This window comes from Kickxella alabastrina (genome assembly GCF_025024165.1).
Source record: "Kickxella alabastrina strain RSA 675 chromosome Unknown BX661scaffold_12, whole genome shotgun sequence".
NCBI classification, from domain to species: domain Eukaryota; kingdom Fungi; phylum Kickxellomycota; class Kickxellomycetes; order Kickxellales; family Kickxellaceae; genus Kickxella; species Kickxella alabastrina.
In genome coordinates, this window is record NW_026251483.1 from 267,690 (window position 1) to 287,901 (window position 20,212).

Below are 20,212 nucleotides of genomic sequence, written 5' to 3' on the forward strand. Positions count from 1 at the left end.
AAATGCGAAAGTGAAAACTGTACAGTTTAAAATGAAAAATGGCTCATAGGAAACACTTTTGAGCATTTGTACTTTAAAATCTTTGACTCAGGAACGGTTGTTGTTTTTATTTGCCAACAATCAGCAAAAATCAGGTGTCGCTCGTCTAGCCAAGTAAAATAGCCGTATCGATAACAGTGTGAATTTTTCATGTAAACCTGTTCCAACACAAATTCATTTTTAGATTTGCACTATCATATATATAAAGTCAACAACTTTTTAAACAGGTTTGCTATTCCTATCTCATATATTGTTCTCAATTAGTTTCAGTGTCTCATGTTTTCCATTTTCGATTTTTAGCCTTTACAAGCATTTATCATTGACGCCTAATGAAAATATTGTTTGGTTGTTTGACACACTCTCAAACTACTTTGCACATTTAAGCACAACTTTTCTTGTAGTTTTGCGCTACAATTGAAGGACGGCTTTAGCTGGTTAAGTAGTTAGAATTAATCCTGTTTTAAATGGTCTATTCCGTTTGATGTTTGCCTTTTGCATAATTTGAAACCAGCCGATATGGATTTGCAACATGTTTATTGGGATATAAATCCGGCTATTTTTCTAATTGTAGCTGATTTCTGCACTCAAAATAATTTTGAACGCAAAAGTACGACAATAAAAACAATTCCCCGAGTTAAAATTTTAAAATTTAATAAACTTTACACCCTTTTCAGTATCAGTTACTTTTCGATGTTTCCATTCTTAATTTCCACTATTAATTTCTTGATTTTTTTACATAAACGTAGTTAAAGAACGCTCTCATGTCAGGTTCTTGTCAGGCTCATTGTTTGTACCCATGCCAATGCCAATGCCGATTGGAAAAGCCAGTGCACTCGTATTGCCATTATAGAAAATTGACTGACATTCAGTTCTTTATTAGGAAAGGCCCTCATATTCAACCAATTTAAGTTTGGATTTGGTATTTTTAATAGGCTTGGAGCTTTCTTTGGACGCAGTCTTATCTTTTCCGGAGGCATGGGTATTAATAGTTTAAGCAAAATACTTGATATTGTCGAACCTTAATTTTTGGGTATTCGTGTAGGTTACATTATTACTTTTTTACATATATAATTTAACGTGTTTAAATAAACTAAAAGGCAATAAATAAAAGTGAATAACAAATGTATGAAAAGTACAAAGCGGTGAGACAATAAAAAACAGAGCTTCATGAAATAAAACTAGCTATGTCAGATGTTATAGGATAATTGGGCACTCATAACTGCTAGATTCAAAGTCGCAGTCAAATAATTAATATTCTTAATGTGTAAAAATGCTTCTGTGAGAATCAAAAGTACAATTATGTTGTTGGATTTATTTTGCATGGTAAAAATGCCACCTACATTTTAGACATAAAATAAATTGTTTACTATTGTTTGATGGCCGCATCATTTTGTGTCGAGCTAATCTGTAAAATTACATTTTTGCTTGTTAAATAGCAAAACACGGTGACTTTTCAAAAAAACTTTGTAATTATAAAAACATTTGATAATAAAACCAATTGAATAAATTATAAATACTCATTTTAAAATAGTGCCAGTGCTGCCAAGTGCGCCCATCGCGATAAAAGTTTCACGAACACATTGGCACCGGCGACCACATATTTGCCCGACAGATAAAACAGTGATGCCTTCACCAGGCAAGATATTGGGAAGGCCACTTTGGCGACACGCAAGTAAGTCCTAAAAAAGTCCTTGTGTTGGCCCACCACACGTACACCACTACTATCCACATCCATCCTGAGTAGCCACGGTTTGCGCTTATAGTGATCCCAAGCAACCCGATGCACTGCATTAATTATCCAATTAAAGTCTGCCCACAAATACCGCTCCATCTGTGGCCAGGGGCTCGCCACTGAAACATAGTCGGGGTTGACTTGCCGAGGGTCAAAGGGCAAGCTCAAGTCAACCATGTTGCACAGCATCACCAACGATATCCCCCACAGATACAACTCCGTTGATGAAACAAACTGTACGCCGGCATACCGGCCATTTTTCTCTTCATTGATGCTGTTTTTTGAACTTTCTCCCCAGATTGAATTTTCAGCTGTATATGTTAGAGGCAATATGGTATAGTGGAGGCTTCCAAAGATTTTACGAAATCCGCGGTACCACCATGGCTGGGATATTCTGAAAGAGTCAAAGGACCTCGATGCTATATCCAAGGGAATCGCGCGGTAGTCCGAGGAGACAAACGGCTTGATGGGATTGTCGATGCGAGACGCAATTTCTCCGAAATCAATCCAATGCACGGACGCCACTTCCATGGACACCTGCATGGCGGGCGTCTCCCGGCATACCTGCAGGTACACATGCGGACTGACAACCATGATCAGCCCGCCTAACAAAGTGTTTACGCTGGTGTCGTCCAGCCGGCCTAAATGAACAAATCTCGAGTCACTCAAGTCCAGACCCAATTCTTCCCTGGTCTCGCGCTCGGCTGTCTCCATGTCAGACCCATCTGTGGCCTCCTGCTTGCCTCCAGGAAACCCAATGTGGCCGGACCACGGATCACCAAGATATTTGGAACGCTGGATGAATAGTATTTGGGCCCGGGCATTCTTCAAGCTCGGGTGGTCGAGGAATGTTTGGATGGTTTGGGTCAAGCCTGCGGGCGACTTTTCCCTGTTGGTATCGACCGTGGGAAAAACATGGTCTTCAGAAAGGGCCAGTCGGATGACTATGGCAATAGCGCTCCGTTTGGGAAACTCAGTGACTGTGGTGGGACTGAAACTAGATGTCTAGTTAGCTGCGAAATGTAGTCGACATGCGGCACGGCGCTGGCAAGCACAACTGAAGACATGAAAAATAAAAAGAATAGAGGTGATAGAGAAAATAACAAGCAGTCTTTATTAGCACTGTAATTTCAAAAATCGAGAAAAAGAAGCAAAGAGGAGAGAAAGAGAAGAAGAATAACATCAACAGCAGCAGCAGCAAAAGTCAATATTCTTTGCGCTCGGCAACTGAACAAGATACATTAATGTTAGTCATAACATGAGAGTAGCGCAAACCAGAAACCCCGATTCCCACTCCCCACCAAAACAAGATTTACCGTTGAAGGATTCAAGTTGCGCCCTTACTGACATTGTTCTCATCAAAGTCGTTCATCGGATCTTGGATCCCAGATCAACATACACACATAAAAAATAATGAATTGATTCACCATGACGGACTAATATTTAAAAATTGGAATAACTAGTTACGGATCTTGATGCGCACATCGGGAACGTCGACGTCCTCATCGTCAGCGTCGCAGCAGCAGACGGACAACGCGACCCACTTGACATATGGCTCAATGTCCTTCTTGGTGACCTCAGGCAAGAGCTGCGATATCTTCATGGACTTGCGGGCCTCGGACTTTGCACGGTTCAAGAAGGGCGAGTACAGCAGAGTGACTCCGGAGCTGACCATGCTCAGCTCGAGCTTGTGCTCGTTCGTAAAGTAGTCAATAAGCTCCTGCAACGTGACATCACGATCGATCATAATGGCATCCCACTCGCTGGCCTCGATACCGTTGTACTTGTACTTTGCGGGCTCGATGGGCTCGGAGAAGCCGAAGAACGGCAACGCCAGATTGATGAAGCCGTTCTTGTAGTCGTCAATCTTGCGCTTGTTGTCACCCAAGCCGCTGCCGATGATCTTGTACAGCTCGAGGCAAATGAGGCCGGTGACTAGCGAGGTCGTTGTGGCAATGGCAGGGATAATCTTGCCGGCAATCTGCTTAGTGCGGAAGCGGTCTGCCGCAGTGATGCCGTAGTTGGAGGCGCGCAGGTTGGATGCGGCGGTGATAAAGTCAATGTGAAAGTTGGTGTCGTCGTCTTTCTCAAATTCAGCGGGAATCAGTCGGACACCCGCGTAGCTGGCCGGGTTGGGCAGCGATGCCTCCAGGGCCTCCAGCTGGCTGGGGTCCGTACCATTGTTTCCAGACTCGGCTGCGTTGTCGTTCTCGTTGACTTGGATCTTGACGCCTGACTTGGCTCAAACTTGGGAATGCTGACTGCTGTCGCGGCGTCCCTGATGTGCTCGCGATCGCGGCTGCCCTTCAGGCCGTAGTTGAAGGCGTGCAGGTTGGCGGCAGCCACGATAAAGTCAACGTGGAGATCACTGGAGGGGTCGAATGCAATGGCGGCGGGTGCACGCTTGGGCGGCGACCAGAACAGCTGGCCGGAGCTGGTCGTCGAGTCCTCGGGAAGTTGAACAGCAGCTGCTGGATGGCGTTGTTGTATATATTTTCAAAGTTTTTGCGCGCCCACACGATGCAGTCTTCGAACGTCAGCGGCCTGTCAGTGACCAGATAGTCGCGGATGGTGGTCAGAGTTTCGATCTTGACGTTCTCGTTGGTCTGGCCCATCGACGTGTTAACATAGTCGGGGGTCGAGAGGTAGGCGTTGACGTTCTCGGCGGGCTGAACAAAGAAGCCGGCAAACAGATCACGCGCCCATTGAATCGTGTGCTCGATGCATTGGGGAAGTTCTTCAGAGTGCACATGGGGATGGACTTCTCTGGGGGGTCCCGGCTGGCGGAGTACGATTCGGTCAAAAATGGAACAACCACTGGGTGTTGCCCTTGGTGCCCAGGGTTCCGGACTCGAGCAGCGGCTTGCGGTGGTACACGCAGCGGCTATCCATGTATCTACGCGCGTCGACGTTGTCAAGCGCGTTGGTCACGGCGTCAATACCCTCAAAAAAGCCGTCGTTGTAGATGCACTCGGTCTCTGCGCCAACACGATCCTGGTGAGTGACGATCTTGCCCTGAAGGTCGGGGTTCATCTTGACTACGGCCGCGGCTGCCGTGTCGGACTTGAGCTTGCCGACATCGCTAGGGCGGAACAGGAACTGCCGGTTGAGGTTGCTCTTTTCGATCGTGTCCATGTCGGTGATGTGGATGACGCCATTGGGGCCCGAGGCAATGCCCATCATGGCCCAATTCTTGAGCATCTCGCAGCCAATGGCACCCGAGCCAACCAAGAACTCGCGGTAGTTGGCAATCTGCTGCTGGAACTTGCGGCCAAAGACAGCGATCTGTCCGTCATAGCGCGAGCCCGTGGGCGCCAGGTCCTCCTCGGAGGGCTCAAAGCCGATGGGCAGGCACTCGAGCGCGTCGAAATACAAGAAGTTCCTGATCGGCGTAAACTTTCCAGTGCAGGCCTTGAGCACCTCCTGCGCGACCAGACCGCCAAAGACAGCAACCATGGGCGAGATATCACCGGCCGCCTGGTATGAGAGCTTCTTGAGCAACTCGGCGTCGAGCTCAGTCTTCTGCGACCACTTGTCGTTGATCTCGTTGGCGAGGCGCAGCACCTCGGCGGCGTCCTCGTTGTTTCCAGGGCGGGGATATTTGCCGTCGTGAGCACTGCTGAACGCGTGCAGAGCCTGGAATCCCACATGCAGCTGGGCAGGGCGGTCAAACTTGGCAAAGTCAGAAATGAGGAACTCGGGGTTCTCCAGAGCCTGGGCAAAGGGCGCAAAGCTCAGCGAAATCGGGGTCTTGACCTGCTGGAAAAGACCGCCGCGCCGGTATGGGCTCAGCGAGGTTGTGTCGCCAATGCTGAATGTGTAGGGGCCCAGGACCTTGACCTTGCGCGGCTCGCAGGCGTTGAGCTCTGTCATGCCTTGAACCTCGATGAAGGTGACAAGCTGGCCATCCTCGAGGCCGTGACGCGTCTCGTCCAGACAAGTGACAATGCCCTCAGGGCTCTGCTCGATGTTTGCGACCATTCCTGAGAGGGGATCCTCGCCAGTGGGGTCGTCAACAATAAACTTATCACCAAAGTCGTTGAACGTGTATCCAAAAAGACCCCTAACCTCAGTGGAGATAAAGCAACTTCCGCTCTTGTGCGCAACTTCGCTGAGCTCAAGCTTCTTTTGCTGGGAAATATCGGTGGCCACAACGCACTTGAATGCGGAAATGACCTCGGGCGTTAGCTCGTTGTCAATTACAGAGACCGGACGTACTGGTTGAGCTCAGCGAGACGCGGGGCCGACACTTCAGCGCGGGACTTTCCAATGTCGTCCTCGTGCAAAAAAACTGTGACGAGAGGTCAGCAATCGCGACCTTCTCGGGGTCATAAAGCGTGACACTCTTGACACCGGCCAGAATGATGTTCTTTGCGATCTCGCATCCGAGGCCCTTCAGGCCGACGACGAGGACATTCGAGGAGCTCATCTTCTTCATGGCATCGACTCCGAGGACGTAGCTACAATTTTTATAAACAAATGCGTGAACAAAAGGGAAGGACGTCAATATTAAGTGCTGCTGAAATGCAACCGTCGCTCGGACATTAATGTGTTTTTTATCGATACCTACAGTTGGCGAGAGTACAAGCTCTCGTCAATTTCAAGCTTCTTGTGGCTCTTACTGCTGCTCATTCTGAAGGAATAAAAAAGATAATAGTACTAAGAATAAAAATAAAAGTGTGTGTGCGTAGGTGCGTGCAAATTGGAATAAAGAAGTCGTTTGGATTTAAATTTTTGGTTTCAAAAGAAATGAAAAGGAAAGGGGGTTTGCAAAACAAAAAATGGCTTGGCTTTAATTGCTCTCAGCAAGCTCGTTTCTCGTAAAGGAAAAATCTCACAAAAGGCTTTGTTCCTTTCTTGGGGCCATTCTTGGATGGCTGTTTCTCTTTGGCCGCTGCGCGTTCAAAGCAGCGACGTCACGGCGCAAGATTACGCTGATCAACTTATTAAGCGAACACTGTAGAAGGTTTTCGGCTCTGCCAATCAGCAAGCTCACTCTTACTCGTGAAGTCCACACAAAATTTTCACCCTCTTTTATTCGGCCAGGTGATCTTGAATGGAAAAATTTGGGGATAATATTTCGCTTTTTATGCTTAAGAAAATTGTAGAGTCACAAAAAAGAGCTTATTTAACGTCAAATAGTAAAGTTGAATTCAAGTTTTTTTTCCAATTAATTTTAATTCTACTAATTTTATTCTTTTAGTACACGATCGAAACACTTTATACATTTCAATCTTTTCATTACAAAAATGAGCGACGAACTAGTACAGAAGCTCGAGAAAACCAAAATTGACGAGCAGGAGGAGGACGGAGCCTTCGATTTGAACACGCTCAAGAAGAAGAAGAAGTCAAAGTCCAAGAAGATTAACCTAGATGAGCTTGACGCCGACAATGAGGCTGGTGCTGAGAGCAAGGCCGATGAGGACAGCTTTGCTGACCTCAAGAAGAAGAAGAAGTCAAAGTCCAAGACCGTGTCGTTTGGAGTAAGTTCAAAAATTGGAGATTAGAGAAATCCCGTTGGGCGCATAACGTGATAAAGGTGTTCATTGGTTCTATTTTTAACTAATTCATATGGCAACCAAAGCATTTTATGTTGCATTTTTTACATGCTTGTAGGAGGATGATGGCGCTGCTGAGGAGGCTGGCGAGACCGGCGAGGCGTTTGACATATCCTCGATGAAGAAGAAGAAGAAGTCGAAGAAGAGCCTGGCGGCGTTCGAAGCCGAGCTCGGCGGTGAGGAGACCCAGGCCGAGGCTTCGTCCGAGGGTAAGGCGAGCGAGCCCTGGATCGGCACTGACCGCGACTACACCTACGCGGAGCTTCTCGGCCGGTTCTTCAGCATCCTGCGCGATACCAATCCTGACTCTGCGGGTATCAAGGGCAAGTACATCATGGTGCCGCCGCACATCACCAGGGACGGCAAGAAGCGCACGGCTTTGCCAACATTGAGGACATTGCCAAGAAGATGCACAGGCAGTCCGACCACGTCATCCAGTATCTGTACTCCGAGCTGGGTACCACCGGTTCGGTTGACGGCAACAAGCATCTGATTATCAAGGGCCGTTTCCAGCAGAAGCAGATCGAGAACGTGCTGCGCCGGTACATTACTGAGTATGTTACTTGCAAGACCTGCAAGGGCGGTGACACGAGGCTTTCAAAGGACAACTCCCTGTACTTTGTCAAGTGCGAGTCGTGCGGGTCTTCGCGCTCGGTGATGGCGATCAAGAAGGGTTTCCAGGCTCAGACCAAGGACAAGAGAAAGGCAGAGCGTTTGGCCAATGCTTAATCATCGCGTGGCTGATTAATTATTTTTTGTAGCGAATTGTGTTGGGGGGTGGAGGTATTCTTTTTTTGGGGGTAATCTCTTAATTTCAGGCAGCACGCACATGTTTGATTCTTTAATACTTGAAAATGAGTATGAGCGAGCTTTGAAAAGCTGTATCAATTAGTTGTTTCAGAGTTTGACTGGCGGCAGCAAGCAGGAAAAAGAGAAAATATTGGGTTTATAGACGACGAATTTCCCATTTGTTGTTGAAGCTGGTGGGAACTGTTAACCAGCTGGTGGATGCAGACATGCAGAAGACATGTCCAAAAACGCGATATGCACGCAAATGAGAGGCTTATTGTTTTTTTGGTACTCAAAAAAAGAAAATAAATAAGGAAATGGATGGGGGCAATTGTGTGTATACAAGTGGTGTGTGGGGTGAGAGGAAAACAGACAGGTTAGGTCCAAAAGAAGAAAGGAGCATCATTATCGTACATCGCAATTGGCTTTAATAAGGTATCTAATTGCTTTTTTTTAAATATCCCCCTTTTCCATTCCATCCATATTGGATAGTGCAAAATTGATTCATGTCATTTTCCGTTTTCTTTGTGGACACAATAATTATGCCATCAATTTGTATTCATTAATAATTCATTGTGTTAAAAAAGCAGGCTAATCTGCGCACTCTTCAGTGAGAAAGTGAGAAAGTGACACGTAAATACGTGATTAGAAAGGAAAAAGTATTTGGGGAAGGGCGAGCGTTCAACTTTAGAGTGGCATTATTCCGTTAATAAAATTTTAGTTAAATTAAAATCTATATTATATTATATTAATTTAAGCAAAAGATTATTAACTGTGCGTTGGGGATAGAAATGGATCATTAATGACTACTAGACCGCGTTAAAAGAGAGTCGGGATGCTGCATGGATCGGACTGTCAACCCTTATTTAGGCTGATGGAAGAAAAATAACCGCAACTTTGGGAATCAAGTGGGCGACAGTAAAACAATCCGCTTTGAGCATATGTCACGAGGGGAATGCCAGGATCGATTAAAAATAAGCATAAACACACGCGGCTGTGTGATGAAAGAAGGCGTGTGAAACAGAGCTCACACAGGCATGAGGGCTGCAATGTGCGGCATATGCAGGATGTTCATTTCTGACGGATTTCTATTCCAAGACATCATCCATATCCGCCATTTGCTATTTGCCATTGTCATTTGCCATTACCCCTTCCCCCAGTCGTTTCTTAGTTTGCAGTCAAGACAGCCACGCACACACAATTGGACATTGAGCGTCAATTTTTCAGGCTCTATTAGTTTATTTATCCTCACTTGTAATTATGAAATGTCCAAATGAGAAACGGAAATAACCAAAAATTCGGTTTTGGTTGGGAAAAAAGTTTTGTATAAAAGCAGCCGGTAGAGAACCATGGGTGTTTTGGTTCCATTTTTTAGACTTTGCAATTTTCTACAAACACGCACAAACACGACCTTAATTATTCTATTGCTACCACCCTGTATTAACTAAATTTATTTTAATAGCCTACTTAAACACCCACCCTCTCACAAAGACAACAATGCACATTTTCGGCGAAGGCGTATTCCAAGGCCGTCTTGCTGGCCTCGCGCTAAAGTTTACGAGCAAGTGGATACCATCATGCTTTGGCATGCGGCGACGCAACATGAATGGCATAAAGAACTACACAGCATCACACGCAATCTCAGTATGCCGGCAAGCATACCAGTCACCCTACGACCGCACAATCTGGCTGATAGAGCGGTTGCTGAGACACAGCAGCATATCAAAGTTTCTTACCCGATTCTAATCGACGAAAACATCAAAAACACAGGCATATACAAGGATCCCACACAACCGCTGCAGACGCTGTTCGAGCGCGGATACACTTTGAACATCCTGCTCAACAATCTAGAGAGCCCCTTTGTGGCGACAATAGACCTGGCGGCAAGCAACCAGATGGATCTGTTCTGGCGCGGATGCCTGGACGCCGGTCTGGTCAACGCCGAGGCCGTGACAAGCTATGACCGGCTCGAGCTGACGCTGTGCACCGTTGCACGGATGCTTGACATTCTAGAACACCGTGGTCTGTTGGGCAGTGTTGATCCAAGGTACATCTCGCCGCACAGCATTTACCCACAAGTTCTTGACCACAAGTCGCGGGCGGCCGAGCTGGCGCGCACCGAGGCGGCCTACGTGCACGATCTGGAGCGGTTGGCCGGCTTCTTGCACCACGCGGACGTCTTTTACGGACACGTACAGGAGCTAGCCTCTCTGCACCGCGCTTTCTCCATGCGCATCCAGTACATGGCAGCGCAGCCTGTCAGCGCCCAGCTATTCGATACGGCATTCAATGGTCTCGAGGAAGCCTTCGAGGTGTACTCGCGGTTCTGCGCCGAGCTCGCGCGTAGTAGCGTGGCACGCAGTGTGCAGACATCAGCGCCCTGCTGATGCGGCCCATTCAGCGTCTGGCTCAGTACCCGCTGCTGTTCCAAAGCATTGCCGCGGAAATGTACAGCAGCTGTAAGGAAATACAGAAGGCGCATCAGCCCCTGCGTGCCATCAACTCGGCCGATCTTGCCATGCGCCGGAGCAAGCGCGTCCTGCGGCGCGCTAACGAGGCCACGCGTGAGGCAACAAATGAGAAAAACCGCGCAAATTTCTTTGCTCGCGTCGATATGGCGCCGGCCAGCCTGGGTCGCCTGCTTACCAGTGGCACAGTATCGGCGCGCACAATGCACGAGTTCACCATGACCGAGGCCTTTCTCTTTGAGACGCGCATCGTGCTCTGCCACGCCCTGCGCCAGCGCCCCTCCCGCCCATCGCGTATCCGCCGCACCCTGTCGGCCCTGCAGCTGGTCTCAAGCAGCCAGACAAAGCCGCCAAGCGCCAGTCCGCGTCGTCCTCGGTGTCGTCGGCAACATTGCACAATGACGATTACTTCCGCCTGCCCGAGATCGACACTGTGACGCCGCCGGCCGGTCTGCTGCAGAGCAGCCATATATCTCTAGTCACATTGCGCGACCCGCCGCGCATTACCTTTACGTCGTCTCCCGATGTCACCATTAAGGAGGAGGAGGAGGAAGACGAAGAGGAGGCGCCCCTGGACCCGCTGATGCTGCGTCTCAGCCTGCCCACCGATGCCATCAGCCAGGTGTGCCAAACAAACGAAGACAACGGCACTATAAGCCTGGCTCTGCAGTTCTTGGCCTTTGATAGTGCCGATGAGACGCTGCTGATGATGCGCCAGCTGACGCCCGAGGACGCTGCGCTGTGGGTGCGCATGCTGAAGCGCACTGTGCCGCTGGTGCCTGTGAGCGACGACGATAACTGCCTGCTGGTCAACCCTGGTTTCTCCCAGGCCGTGCTCGGCAAGCATATCTAAACATGTTACTTTTTTTTTTTATGTAAAACTTAAATTATTTGCTATAAAAATATTAATACTATTGGTTAAACCTTATTTAAAAAACTTTACAAATTTTGGTCTCACCGCGCACGCTTAATTAGCCGCTTGCCGGCAATTGGCCGCGCCTCGACTGGGACCATAGGATCAGCCGCTATATCCATATACTCGCTACCTTCATCCTCACTATCGCGCCTCCTCGTAACATTTGCATCCTCCTGCCCACTATTACCGGCACTGCTCCTCTGTGCCGCGCAGATCGGCTCATACTCTGACAACTTGATCTTATACCCACCCGGCGATGGCGTCGCGCAATACCTGTGATTCTGCACAAACGTCACTGCGTCCACCGCCTGAAGTGCAAACGTATTCATCAAATACGCCGCCACGAATGACGCACTCTTATCGATTCCATCACTACAGCAAACAAGAACGTTCTGCCCACCCTGACCATACCAGCGAGCATGGCGTTGGCTTGTATAAAGTGCGGGATGATACTGGTTTTGCGCACATCGCGGGCACATCGATTATGTGGAACTCTGTCGGCGGGTTAGTCGCTATTTCCCGTAGGAAGAGCTGCTCAGAGGGATCGCGGATGCAGAGGATATGGTGGATGCTGTTGAGCTGTAAGAATTCGGCACGCCGAACAAGGTGATATGGGCCCAGTAGTATGTGCGGCACTATGGGTTGCCCGTTGTACCGGTCGCTGTAGGTCCACGTGGGGACGAAGAGGTTGATGGGGCTGACTCCGAATTCTGGTGTTTCCGGCCACACGATTTCTGTCGCTTGCTGCATTAGTGAAATCTGAAATAATAATTAATAAATGCTTCGTGGACGAAATGTTTGAAAACGAAAGATGCAAATTCAATTTGAAAGGGAGAAAAAGGCAAACAAAAAGAAGAAAAGGGTACTACAGGTGTTGTCTGCTTGCTGCATACAAATGCAAAGAAAAATGAAAGCAAGTTGGCAATTTTCGATTTCGATTTCCGGGGGGGGGGGGGGGGTTTACTGGCTGCGCCATCCCAATTAATCCGTAAAACATCTATTTATATAGCTCACAAGGATAATAATTGTTTCCGCAACCGTAATACCATGAAAATTTCAGCTGAACAATACGCATGAATGCGCAAATACTAAACAAGATCCCCATTTTCCTTCTTTCTCACTCAATATTTTTTGTTTTATTTTTTATCAAGCTTTTTTCTTCCATTTTATACAAATGCTTTCATCGTCGAAACTGAGTATGCTGCTTCTTTCTCTGGTGCTGCTCGTGCACCAGTCCCTGGCAATGAACATTACGTGCCCCGCCTTCCAGTCCTTACAGAAAGTGACATACGACAACGTGGCACCGCAGGCCCTCGCCAGAGTCATTATAGCCTTCGAGTCCGCGGCAACCAACCAAACACTCGACGCATACCGCGACGCCCTCATATGCCGCGGGTCGACCATCAATACGCCCTACTACAACACCAAAACACTCACCGGATTCACATCGCTGCAGTACGCCAATGCGCTGCAAACGTCGGCGTACGTGGTTGCTGTTGAATTGGACTCAAAGGTGACTGCGCTGCAGCAAAGTTCTGCCGGCGCATCTGCATCCGATGGCAATTTGGTCACTGTGAGGACCTCGGTGGCGAATGTGGACAGCTTTGTTATCGCAACTGATTTAGCGAATTTTGGCCTGGACAACTCGTCTTCCAATAAGTCGCACAGCAGCAGCAGCAGCGCCTCTGTGGATGGACAGACAACGCAACTCAATACACTTATACTACTGTTTGTCATGTGTTTGACATCAACTTGGATTTAACAAAACAAATAAATAAATCCAAGCCTCTAAATGAAGAGTCCTTATAGGGGTATATTTTGACCGAATCCATATCCCGCACTTTAACTGCAGTTACAGATCATTCTGTAGTATTTCCACGACTTGCTCCTTCGACTGGGCATTGACAATCAGGGTCGAGCCCACCATTTGGCTATCTCATGAAAGTCGAATATTGGACCACCTGATACGAAAACACCCTCCTGTCGTCTCCTTGTGACTTCGTCCAAGTGCTTTGGGCGGACAGCCAGTCGGCCACTAAGCGCATCTTTGTCAGTAAAGTCTTGACGATCACCAGGAAAGTATTTTTGTTGCTTGCCGCTGTTGCCACCGAGTACGTTCTTGATATGGCCGAGAAACTGTTGGATTAGAGTGTTGTTCGTTATACGATGAATTGTGGTTATTATTCTATAAGGTTTGAAGATGATTGTAAGCTGAATGGATGCCATTTTTCATTCAATTTATAGATTTTTTTGTTGTTGCTCGAACAAAACTCCAGTTTAAATTAGTTGAAGGGATTGTTATGGATTTGCGAACGACTAATCGTGAGACCCGTGAGAAACAAAACATTACACCAAATGTTTTGTTTGCAACCAACGCATTTTATTAAAATTCCTGATTTTGGTTAAATGTCGTCATGTTCAATAAATCGAGCAGCTACAAAAGGTCTTTTTGGTTGTTTAATAAATTGTTTACCTTATCAAATCAAATTGATAAGTGGCAGTCCATTATGTAGCCACAGCAACAAACTGGTTCCCAGGATTAAAAACAAAGGGAGTCATGTATAGCAATTGTTCAACTGGGTGAGATGAGCGTCTGCAAATTAATTCCCTTATTATTATCTGGGGTTCGAAAAGAGTATGTAAAATATTCAATGTGGGCACGCGCTGCAAGAGGCTTCATTTTGTTCCTTCCATCTATTTTTATCAATAAAAAATGGGGGTTGGTAAAGGTGTGTGTGGTTTTGGTGGCTTGGATGCTGTTAAACCCTGTCACACACAGTAACATTTTTTATTTTATTTTTGCTGGGCATCTGCGCGCATATCACCATATTGTGACACTGGCTAATCAGGTTTCAAAATTAATAACTGTTGATACTAATTTGGCATTCACTAAAACTTAAGTATTATATTTGAAAATATCAGATACCGTTTGGCAATGGCGGTTGCTTGTCGTGCTAAAATACGCTGCTCAAACCCTAAAAAATGTCAAAAAAGTTGCTATTCCTTCTATAAAACACAGAAAAATACGTGTACATGGGTAGACCGATATGGTTTGTAAAACAATATTACAAGCTGTGGTCTAGACATTATTTTCTGCGTCGCCGGATTATTTTTAAACATATGAGACATTCTGCATTATCAGAATTTTAAAATGGGGTCTAGACTGCGTGCTGTCAACGTTGCAAACTTGAAAGAATTTGGTCGTATTTGCCACAGATACTCCAAGTTAACGATCTTTAAATACTTTCTCATTTTTCTCATTTATTGTTTTCAATTAACTTTTCAATCATCAGCCATGATTGACCCGAGCGACTGCGACTGCTTCAGTGGGCTCCAGAGAGCGAAAAAGTTACAAAAGACACTTACAAAAAGTATTCCTTCCTCAACACAATACCGCTCAACGTCAAGCGAGAAGTGTTCCACAACATGAACAACATTCTTGGTGACTACATTCTATCGGACCTATTCAAAAACATGGAGCAGATGCGCTGGGCAATAACTGCATTAAGTTCGGTATGCACTTCCAGTGCAAGACGTTGATATGATCTCGGAGGCGTTTAGGCAGTATAGCGACCTCTTATTTATTCTGCACCGTTTGGATCGTGAAAAGGGTATTCCGGCAGCGACGTTATTGGCATCACTAATAATTCCATGTTCGAGCTCATTTTTCGACCAAGCACGCTGTTCAACCCCCGTTTTTTTTGGAGGACGATCTGCCCATATGCACAATTAACCACCAGTTCGGCGACCAGCCCACGTTGACGCGAGAGTCGTGTCTGCTCTCCGCTAAGCAGTCGCCGTCGACGCCCAAGTTGGACCCAGAGCCTGAGCTTAACGGTTCCATTAGCAAACGCGAGGTGTCGGCCGAGCATGTGCCGAACGAGACTCAGTGTCAAACACCATTTTGTCATCCGGTCTCCATGCGGCAGACGGTTTCCTCAGTAACATTCCAGAACAAAGCTCGCCCGAATCAGCTCTACAGACAAGCCCAAATGTCACCACAGACAGCGAGCCGCTGGTATCAAATACAAGCATGCCACGGATCGCATTAGCAGGCGCCGAGCAAACACATCCTCTACTATGAGTTCGACGACCACAGCAACCTCTAAAACCAAAGCCAGATCCTTCGCTTCCGCACATTTTCCAATGTCGCACTCGCGCCACGCTCGCATAATGGAGCTTTGGGAGCGCTACACCGAGCTCCTCTCTAGTGTCCTAAAGGTGTATTCGACTATAATGCGTGCGCTTCAGCATGGTATTCCAAGTGATATCTCGCACGCTATTGCCAAACACATGCTACTTGTGGTTGACATTGTGCTCTCTCAGGGAGGCAAAAATCCGCGAATCAAGGCTTGGGTCGATAAGTACAAGCCGCACTTTGACACAGGTATCTGGGACAAGACATGGGGCAATATCGGCGAGCGTTTGGAAATCGATGCTATCAAGCTAGCTTTTGATGTCTGGAGTCGAGTTATTGCCCTGCCAAGTGTATCCAACGACGTTCTTTTGAAAGATTTCAGGAACTGGCTTCACCGCGATAAAGTGCTCGATAGCTGGCTGAAAATAACTACACAATTGGCCAGCCGGGTTTTGCACGCGCATTATCCCTTTGACAAGACCATTGGAACCGATACGATGCACATACGAATCCTGGATTATAGCGTATCTTCGAAAATCAGCGATGAAGACGCCATTATTTTGCTGCGACTGTACACACAGACTCAAATAGATCTGGATGCCGCAAGCAACCGCGCATTTTACCTGTATTCGGATTATATGTCCGGGATTGTCAAATACGGGCTTGACATCAAACAGCTCATTGAGATTGATGGTACAAAGTACGCTCAGGACCCACCGACGGCCAACTACGCGCTGCACCTGTTTGGAAAGCCGTTGTTTGCGATTGCAACGCACGTCAGAGAAGTGACGCCGGACTATATCGAGGCCCGCTGCCGAGTTATATCTCTGCTCTCTCAGATGCTGGCGCTAGCTGAGAACCCGAAAGATCCCCTGCGAATATGGTATCGGAACAGTATAATCAGCATACTTGACAGCGAGATAAACAAGTTCAACCACATCCAGGCGGTGCTGCCGAACGTCCCGATGCTGTTAAAGAGCTCACATTACGTGCGGGTATTTATTGCCCCGCTATTTGGCATGGTGTGCCGTGTGCTTCCTCGGGTAAGAAAGTTAAATTGACTTGGAAAAATGTTTGGTTGTGTTATTATGTGTATTTGTTGTACTTACAAAGACCTTTTTTAAGGCAAACTTTCCAAAAAATGGTTATCCTTCGTAGGTCGACGACGTTCCGCTGATTCAGAGTGAGAGCTATCTGCGGTATCTCGGCTACAACACGCTTTCTGCACTAATTTCGTTTGTCGGTTACTACCACGAGATTGGCTGTTCAGACCTGATCGCCGACACGGACATAGCCCAGAGCCAGTTTACCAAAAATGTGACTCAAGACAAAAAACATCTAATCTCCATTACGAGTACCAGGCTATCCTCGACATTCTGAAAAAGGCAAGTTTGACATATAAACATTGTTTATTTCGCCAAAATTGGAGCTCCTGGCGACCAGCCAGCTAATATAAAATGAATGCACCTTTTTTAAATTTTTTATAGATCGATGCCAGTCAGTTCAAGGAGTCTGCGTTAGAGGACAGTGTGTTCACGGGCTACCTGCACTTGATTTTCCAGGTGCTGCTCAGCTCAGCCATTGCGGAAAAGGACTTTTTGAACCTGCAGTGTCTGACGTGTGTGACGCTGGTATACCTGTACCAGTATGCGGAGCACAACTCGGGCTATATCGTTCTGTTCAGCGAGCTCTACGTTGAGCTGCTCCGTAACACGCGCGATGACAAGCTGGCCACCGTGTACATTTACGGGCTGATGCAGGTTTCGGCGATCACCCTGAAAAACGTTCTTTCTGGAGAGCAGCACCGGCTTATCCTCACTATTCTGGTGCAAAGTCTCTCCAACTGCGACCACGACCTCAAGCGGTTTACACATTGGGACCAGTACCATCAGGTCTTTATCGCATCGATCCGCTGCCTGAGCGTTTGGTTGCCATCATCTACGGAGTATGCTTTAATCCCACCCGAGCTGTTGGACAAGCTGGGGGGATTGTTAAAGCGCTGCAATGCGTTTCTCAGCACGGCAGACTCGCCGATGCACACTACACGCGGCCCACTCGAGCGAAGGGTCAACTTGAGCACATCCACTGAGTACAGAGAGCGCATGTATCGGCCTGACAGTTGGATCGGGCTTTCGAGCATCTCGAGACAGCCCATTACCCAGAAGGATGACAATGATAACATAATGTCATATACCACATTAAATCCATTTTCCAAGGCCGATTCGCCACCATCCCAGTGTATATCCAAAAATAGCAAGACCCACACAGTGCGTATGCTGACGACTCGCTACACAAGGTGCTTTCGACAACTATCTCTGTGTTTTCTACGATCCTGGCTCGCGTCATAAACGAGAACCACTACAACGGATCTCACAAGCCTCACGACACACTGCTTGTGCCTCGGCCTTGCATCAAAACAAGGTTCCCGAAAACAGCGTCGTGTTCAGCACATACAGCTCCAATGTCAACCGCTTGATGAAGGACTATATACCGCTAAACGCCACTTTCTCATCGCTTACCACGACATGATTACTCCATTATCAATTTCAGGCGGTTCAGCGACGGCAATGGTCTGATAGCGCAAGCCTGCACACAAACAGATACCCGAGCGGGTCCAAACAGTGGATAGTATTTACGTCCAACCCCATATCATTATCCGGGCTGATGCGGCCCCAGATATATATCCCGACGTGCCCGCCACTGCCGAGCTGCTGTACGGGTAGATGCCAAAACCGCTTACACTTTGAAACTAGCTCACCAGCCTTGGGTTTGTACGGGGGATGGGTTGTTGGGCAGTGGGCCATTGTGCTCAAAATTCAGAGTTGCAGACAGGCTTCAAGACATTCATCAAACAACACCGCTGGTTGACGACGAGGGCGAAGAGAAAATAAAGCAGCGGACGGCCGGCGATTTTGACAAGCTACATGACATGCGCATGGTGCCCGATATCGAGTTTACACCGCATACCCTTATGAGCAACTGCCCCGCAGCAACAGCCATTGCCGGCGCGATCTCTATTTGCGCACTCGATAGACTCGTCGATGCTTGAGGTATCTGAGTCTATGCTCCGGATTTGGATATCCTAGACGAGTTAGACAAGCCGTTTTCTGCTTATGCTGGCGTCATTTACATGAGATCGGCAAGCTCCTGGCGACGGAATGCATACTGGCCAAGGGCCCACTCAAGGGCGTCAGCGCCGAGTTTAACAAATTTTTGATGACACTGAACCGGGTGCCCTTGCCGCCGGTTGCGCGGGTGAAGAGCCTTCCGAGCGACCCTACGATCATGCGGTGCTCGTATAGCATCAGTAGCTTTAATGTCGGGTTTGATCTTGCACCGAACGTGAGCTCTCTGATCAGCGGCTGCAAGATGGGTGCACATGATAATGACTGGTTCTACAATATGCTGCACAAGCACGGCATCTATGTGATGTGGTTCGACAGCCACACAGGCAACATTGACATGGACCTGGCCTGGCAGTTTGTCGACGATAGAGACAACTTCGGTTCCAAGCTGCGCACAAATACATCGAGTCTCTCCAAGTCCCAATCTGACGAAACCCACTCTACCCACGACAGGCGCCCGTACCATTCGGGAAAAAGGGAAAACACAAAATCAAAGTTCGGTTCATCGTTCAGGGCACAAGCATGAAATCCACATCCACTCAGGTTAGAACGGCTTCCGAGACTGGCGGAAGGGGCTCTTCTTCAATTCGATCACCAAAGCTAGAAAAGCTAGAGAAACCCGCGACTCTTCGGCCGAGACGGTACAGCACAGGTCCAAGACTCGGGATTTTTTCCAAAAGGCCTTCCAAATCACTCGCCGCCAAGTCCAAACCAAAAAAGCACGTCGCTCTCACGATGCAGCACTGCGCCCAGCAGTGAAACCAGCAGTGTGAACATTTCTATCACCGACCAACAGCCCAGCAGCAAACCCAAGTCATACCGCACCCAGTTGCCATCTTACGTTAATCCTATTTTCAGGCACAAAGAAGCGCCAGAAATCTCTATCCCGCGCTTTCAAGAAATTGACAACGAGGGGAGCTGTATCGACGCCCGCATCACCATTACAAGATTCGCCAAATTTTGCCAACATGGCTCCCAATGTCGATACGGGCCCTGATGGAGTTTTCCTGAATCCATGTCCACCGAGAGTGTAAGCGACGCTTTTGCGCCTAAGATGCGAGCCCTCATTGCGGTGGCTCCGGTTGGCTACACATGTGGGCGTTTGGTTAAGGTATCAATATCGGCTAATGGGGGCTCGAAGCAGATGAATGACGAATTTATCCGCATGACCGGCCCGCTAATGCCGAACATGATAGTCGAGACAAAACAACTTGCTGGTCTGCTGTCGACTACGGTCATGGACGCGTCGGCAAACATTGCGTCCTTGAACTGTGATGACTTTTCGGTTGTCAACAGGCGCATGGAGATGATCACGTCGATTATCGAAAATTACTGCGTCAAGCACAAGACCGTTGACGACCTGCATAAGTGCATATTTCCTGTCGGAAAATGCGGGGTGCAGAGCACATTTGAAATTCCTCTTTCGGCTACTGGTGTAGTTGCAAAA

General features: G+C 47.7%; 7 protein-coding genes across 7 annotated transcripts; 4 read left to right on the forward strand and 3 right to left on the reverse strand.

The window, feature by feature from the left end:
- Positions 1–1,485: 1,485 nt before the first annotated feature.
- Positions 1,486–3,072, reverse strand: BX661DRAFT_182967 (uncharacterized protein). The gene is made up of 2 exons (XM_051536111.1): positions 2,764–3,072; positions 1,486–2,743 (listed from the first exon to the last, which is right to left on the reverse strand). Exons 1-2 carry the CDS (start codon positions 2,836–2,838, stop codon positions 1,562–1,564), a joined length of 1,257 nt encoding a protein of 418 aa, XP_051391441.1. The 5' UTR covers positions 2,839–3,072; the 3' UTR covers positions 1,486–1,561.
- Positions 3,007–6,572, reverse strand: BX661DRAFT_182968 (uncharacterized protein). Its single transcript, XM_051536112.1, is given in 9 exon segments — positions 3,007–4,007; positions 4,034–4,205; positions 4,235–4,537; positions 4,590–4,633; positions 4,649–4,765; positions 4,778–5,959; positions 5,986–6,048; positions 6,090–6,231; positions 6,342–6,572. 9 exon segments carry the CDS (start codon positions 6,401–6,403, stop codon positions 3,231–3,233), a joined length of 2,862 nt encoding a protein of 953 aa, XP_051391442.1. The 5' UTR covers positions 6,404–6,572; the 3' UTR covers positions 3,007–3,230.
- Positions 6,573–6,839: 267 nt separating this feature from the next.
- Positions 6,840–8,169, forward strand: BX661DRAFT_182970 (domain found in IF2B/IF5-domain-containing protein). The gene is made up of 3 exons (XM_051536113.1): positions 6,840–7,254; positions 7,388–7,666; positions 7,687–8,169. Exons 1-3 carry the CDS (start codon positions 7,021–7,023, stop codon positions 8,056–8,058), a joined length of 885 nt encoding a protein of 294 aa, XP_051391443.1. The 5' UTR covers positions 6,840–7,020; the 3' UTR covers positions 8,059–8,169.
- Positions 8,170–9,414: 1,245 nt separating this feature from the next.
- Positions 9,415–10,552, forward strand: BX661DRAFT_25234 (uncharacterized protein). Its single transcript, XM_051539000.1, has one exon. It carries the CDS (start codon positions 9,696–9,698, stop codon positions 10,503–10,505), a length of 810 nt encoding a protein of 269 aa, XP_051391444.1. The 5' UTR covers positions 9,415–9,695; the 3' UTR covers positions 10,506–10,552.
- Positions 10,553–11,448: 896 nt separating this feature from the next.
- BX661DRAFT_182973 (uncharacterized protein) lies at positions 11,449–12,445 on the reverse strand. The gene is given in 3 exon segments (XM_051536114.1): positions 11,449–11,874; positions 11,892–11,954; positions 11,969–12,445. 3 exon segments carry the CDS (start codon positions 12,250–12,252, stop codon positions 11,541–11,543), a joined length of 681 nt encoding a protein of 226 aa, XP_051391445.1. The 5' UTR covers positions 12,253–12,445; the 3' UTR covers positions 11,449–11,540.
- Positions 12,446–12,556: 111 nt separating this feature from the next.
- BX661DRAFT_224735 (uncharacterized protein) lies at positions 12,557–13,650 on the forward strand (the record flags this gene model as incomplete). Its single annotated transcript, XM_051538915.1, has 2 exons — positions 12,557–13,189; positions 13,531–13,650. The coding sequence occupies exons 1-2, from the start codon at positions 12,677–12,679 to the stop codon at positions 13,648–13,650; spliced, it is 633 nt and encodes a 210-aa protein (XP_051391446.1). The 5' UTR covers positions 12,557–12,676.
- A 5,310-nt stretch (positions 13,651–18,960) lies between these two features.
- On the forward strand, positions 18,961–20,101 carry BX661DRAFT_182977 (uncharacterized protein; the record flags this gene model as incomplete). The annotated part of the gene is given in 4 exon segments (XM_051536115.1): positions 18,961–19,272; positions 19,287–19,406; positions 19,507–19,745; positions 19,827–20,101. Coding segments are annotated over 4 exon segments (897 nt in total), but the record flags the coding sequence as incomplete, so codon positions are not given.
- Between the last annotated feature and the right edge of the window lie 111 nt (positions 20,102–20,212).

Bases quoted from the DNA above. Each gene is read 5' to 3' on its own strand.
- BX661DRAFT_182970 (XM_051536113.1), top strand. From the start codon at position 7,021: ATGAGCGACGAACTAGTACAGAAGCTCGAGAAAACCAAAATTGACGAG. The intron at 7,255-7,387 runs GTAAGTTCAAAA...ACATGCTTGTAG, and splicing joins CCAAGACCGTGTCGTTTGGA to GAGGATGATGGCGCTGCTGA.
- BX661DRAFT_182973 (XM_051536114.1), bottom strand. From the start codon at position 12,252: ATGCAGCAAGCGACAGAAATCGTGTGGCCGGAAACACCAGAATTCGGA.
- BX661DRAFT_182967 (XM_051536111.1), bottom strand. From the start codon at position 2,838: ATGTCTTCAGTTGTGCTTGCCAGCGCCGTGCCGCATGTCGACTACATT.
- BX661DRAFT_182968 (XM_051536112.1), bottom strand. From the start codon at position 6,403: ATGAGCAGCAGTAAGAGCCACAAGAAGCTTGAAATTGACGAGAGCTTG. The intron at 4,206-4,234 runs GTTCAACTTCCC...CTCGACGACCAG, and splicing joins AACGCCATCCAGCAGCTGCT to CTCCGGCCAGCTGTTCTGGT. The intron at 4,008-4,033 runs GTCAGCATTCCC...GTTTGAGCCAAG, and splicing joins TCAGGGACGCCGCGACAGCA to TCAGGCGTCAAGATCCAAGT.
- BX661DRAFT_25234 (XM_051539000.1), top strand. From the start codon at position 9,696: ATGCTTTGGCATGCGGCGACGCAACATGAATGGCATAAAGAACTACAC.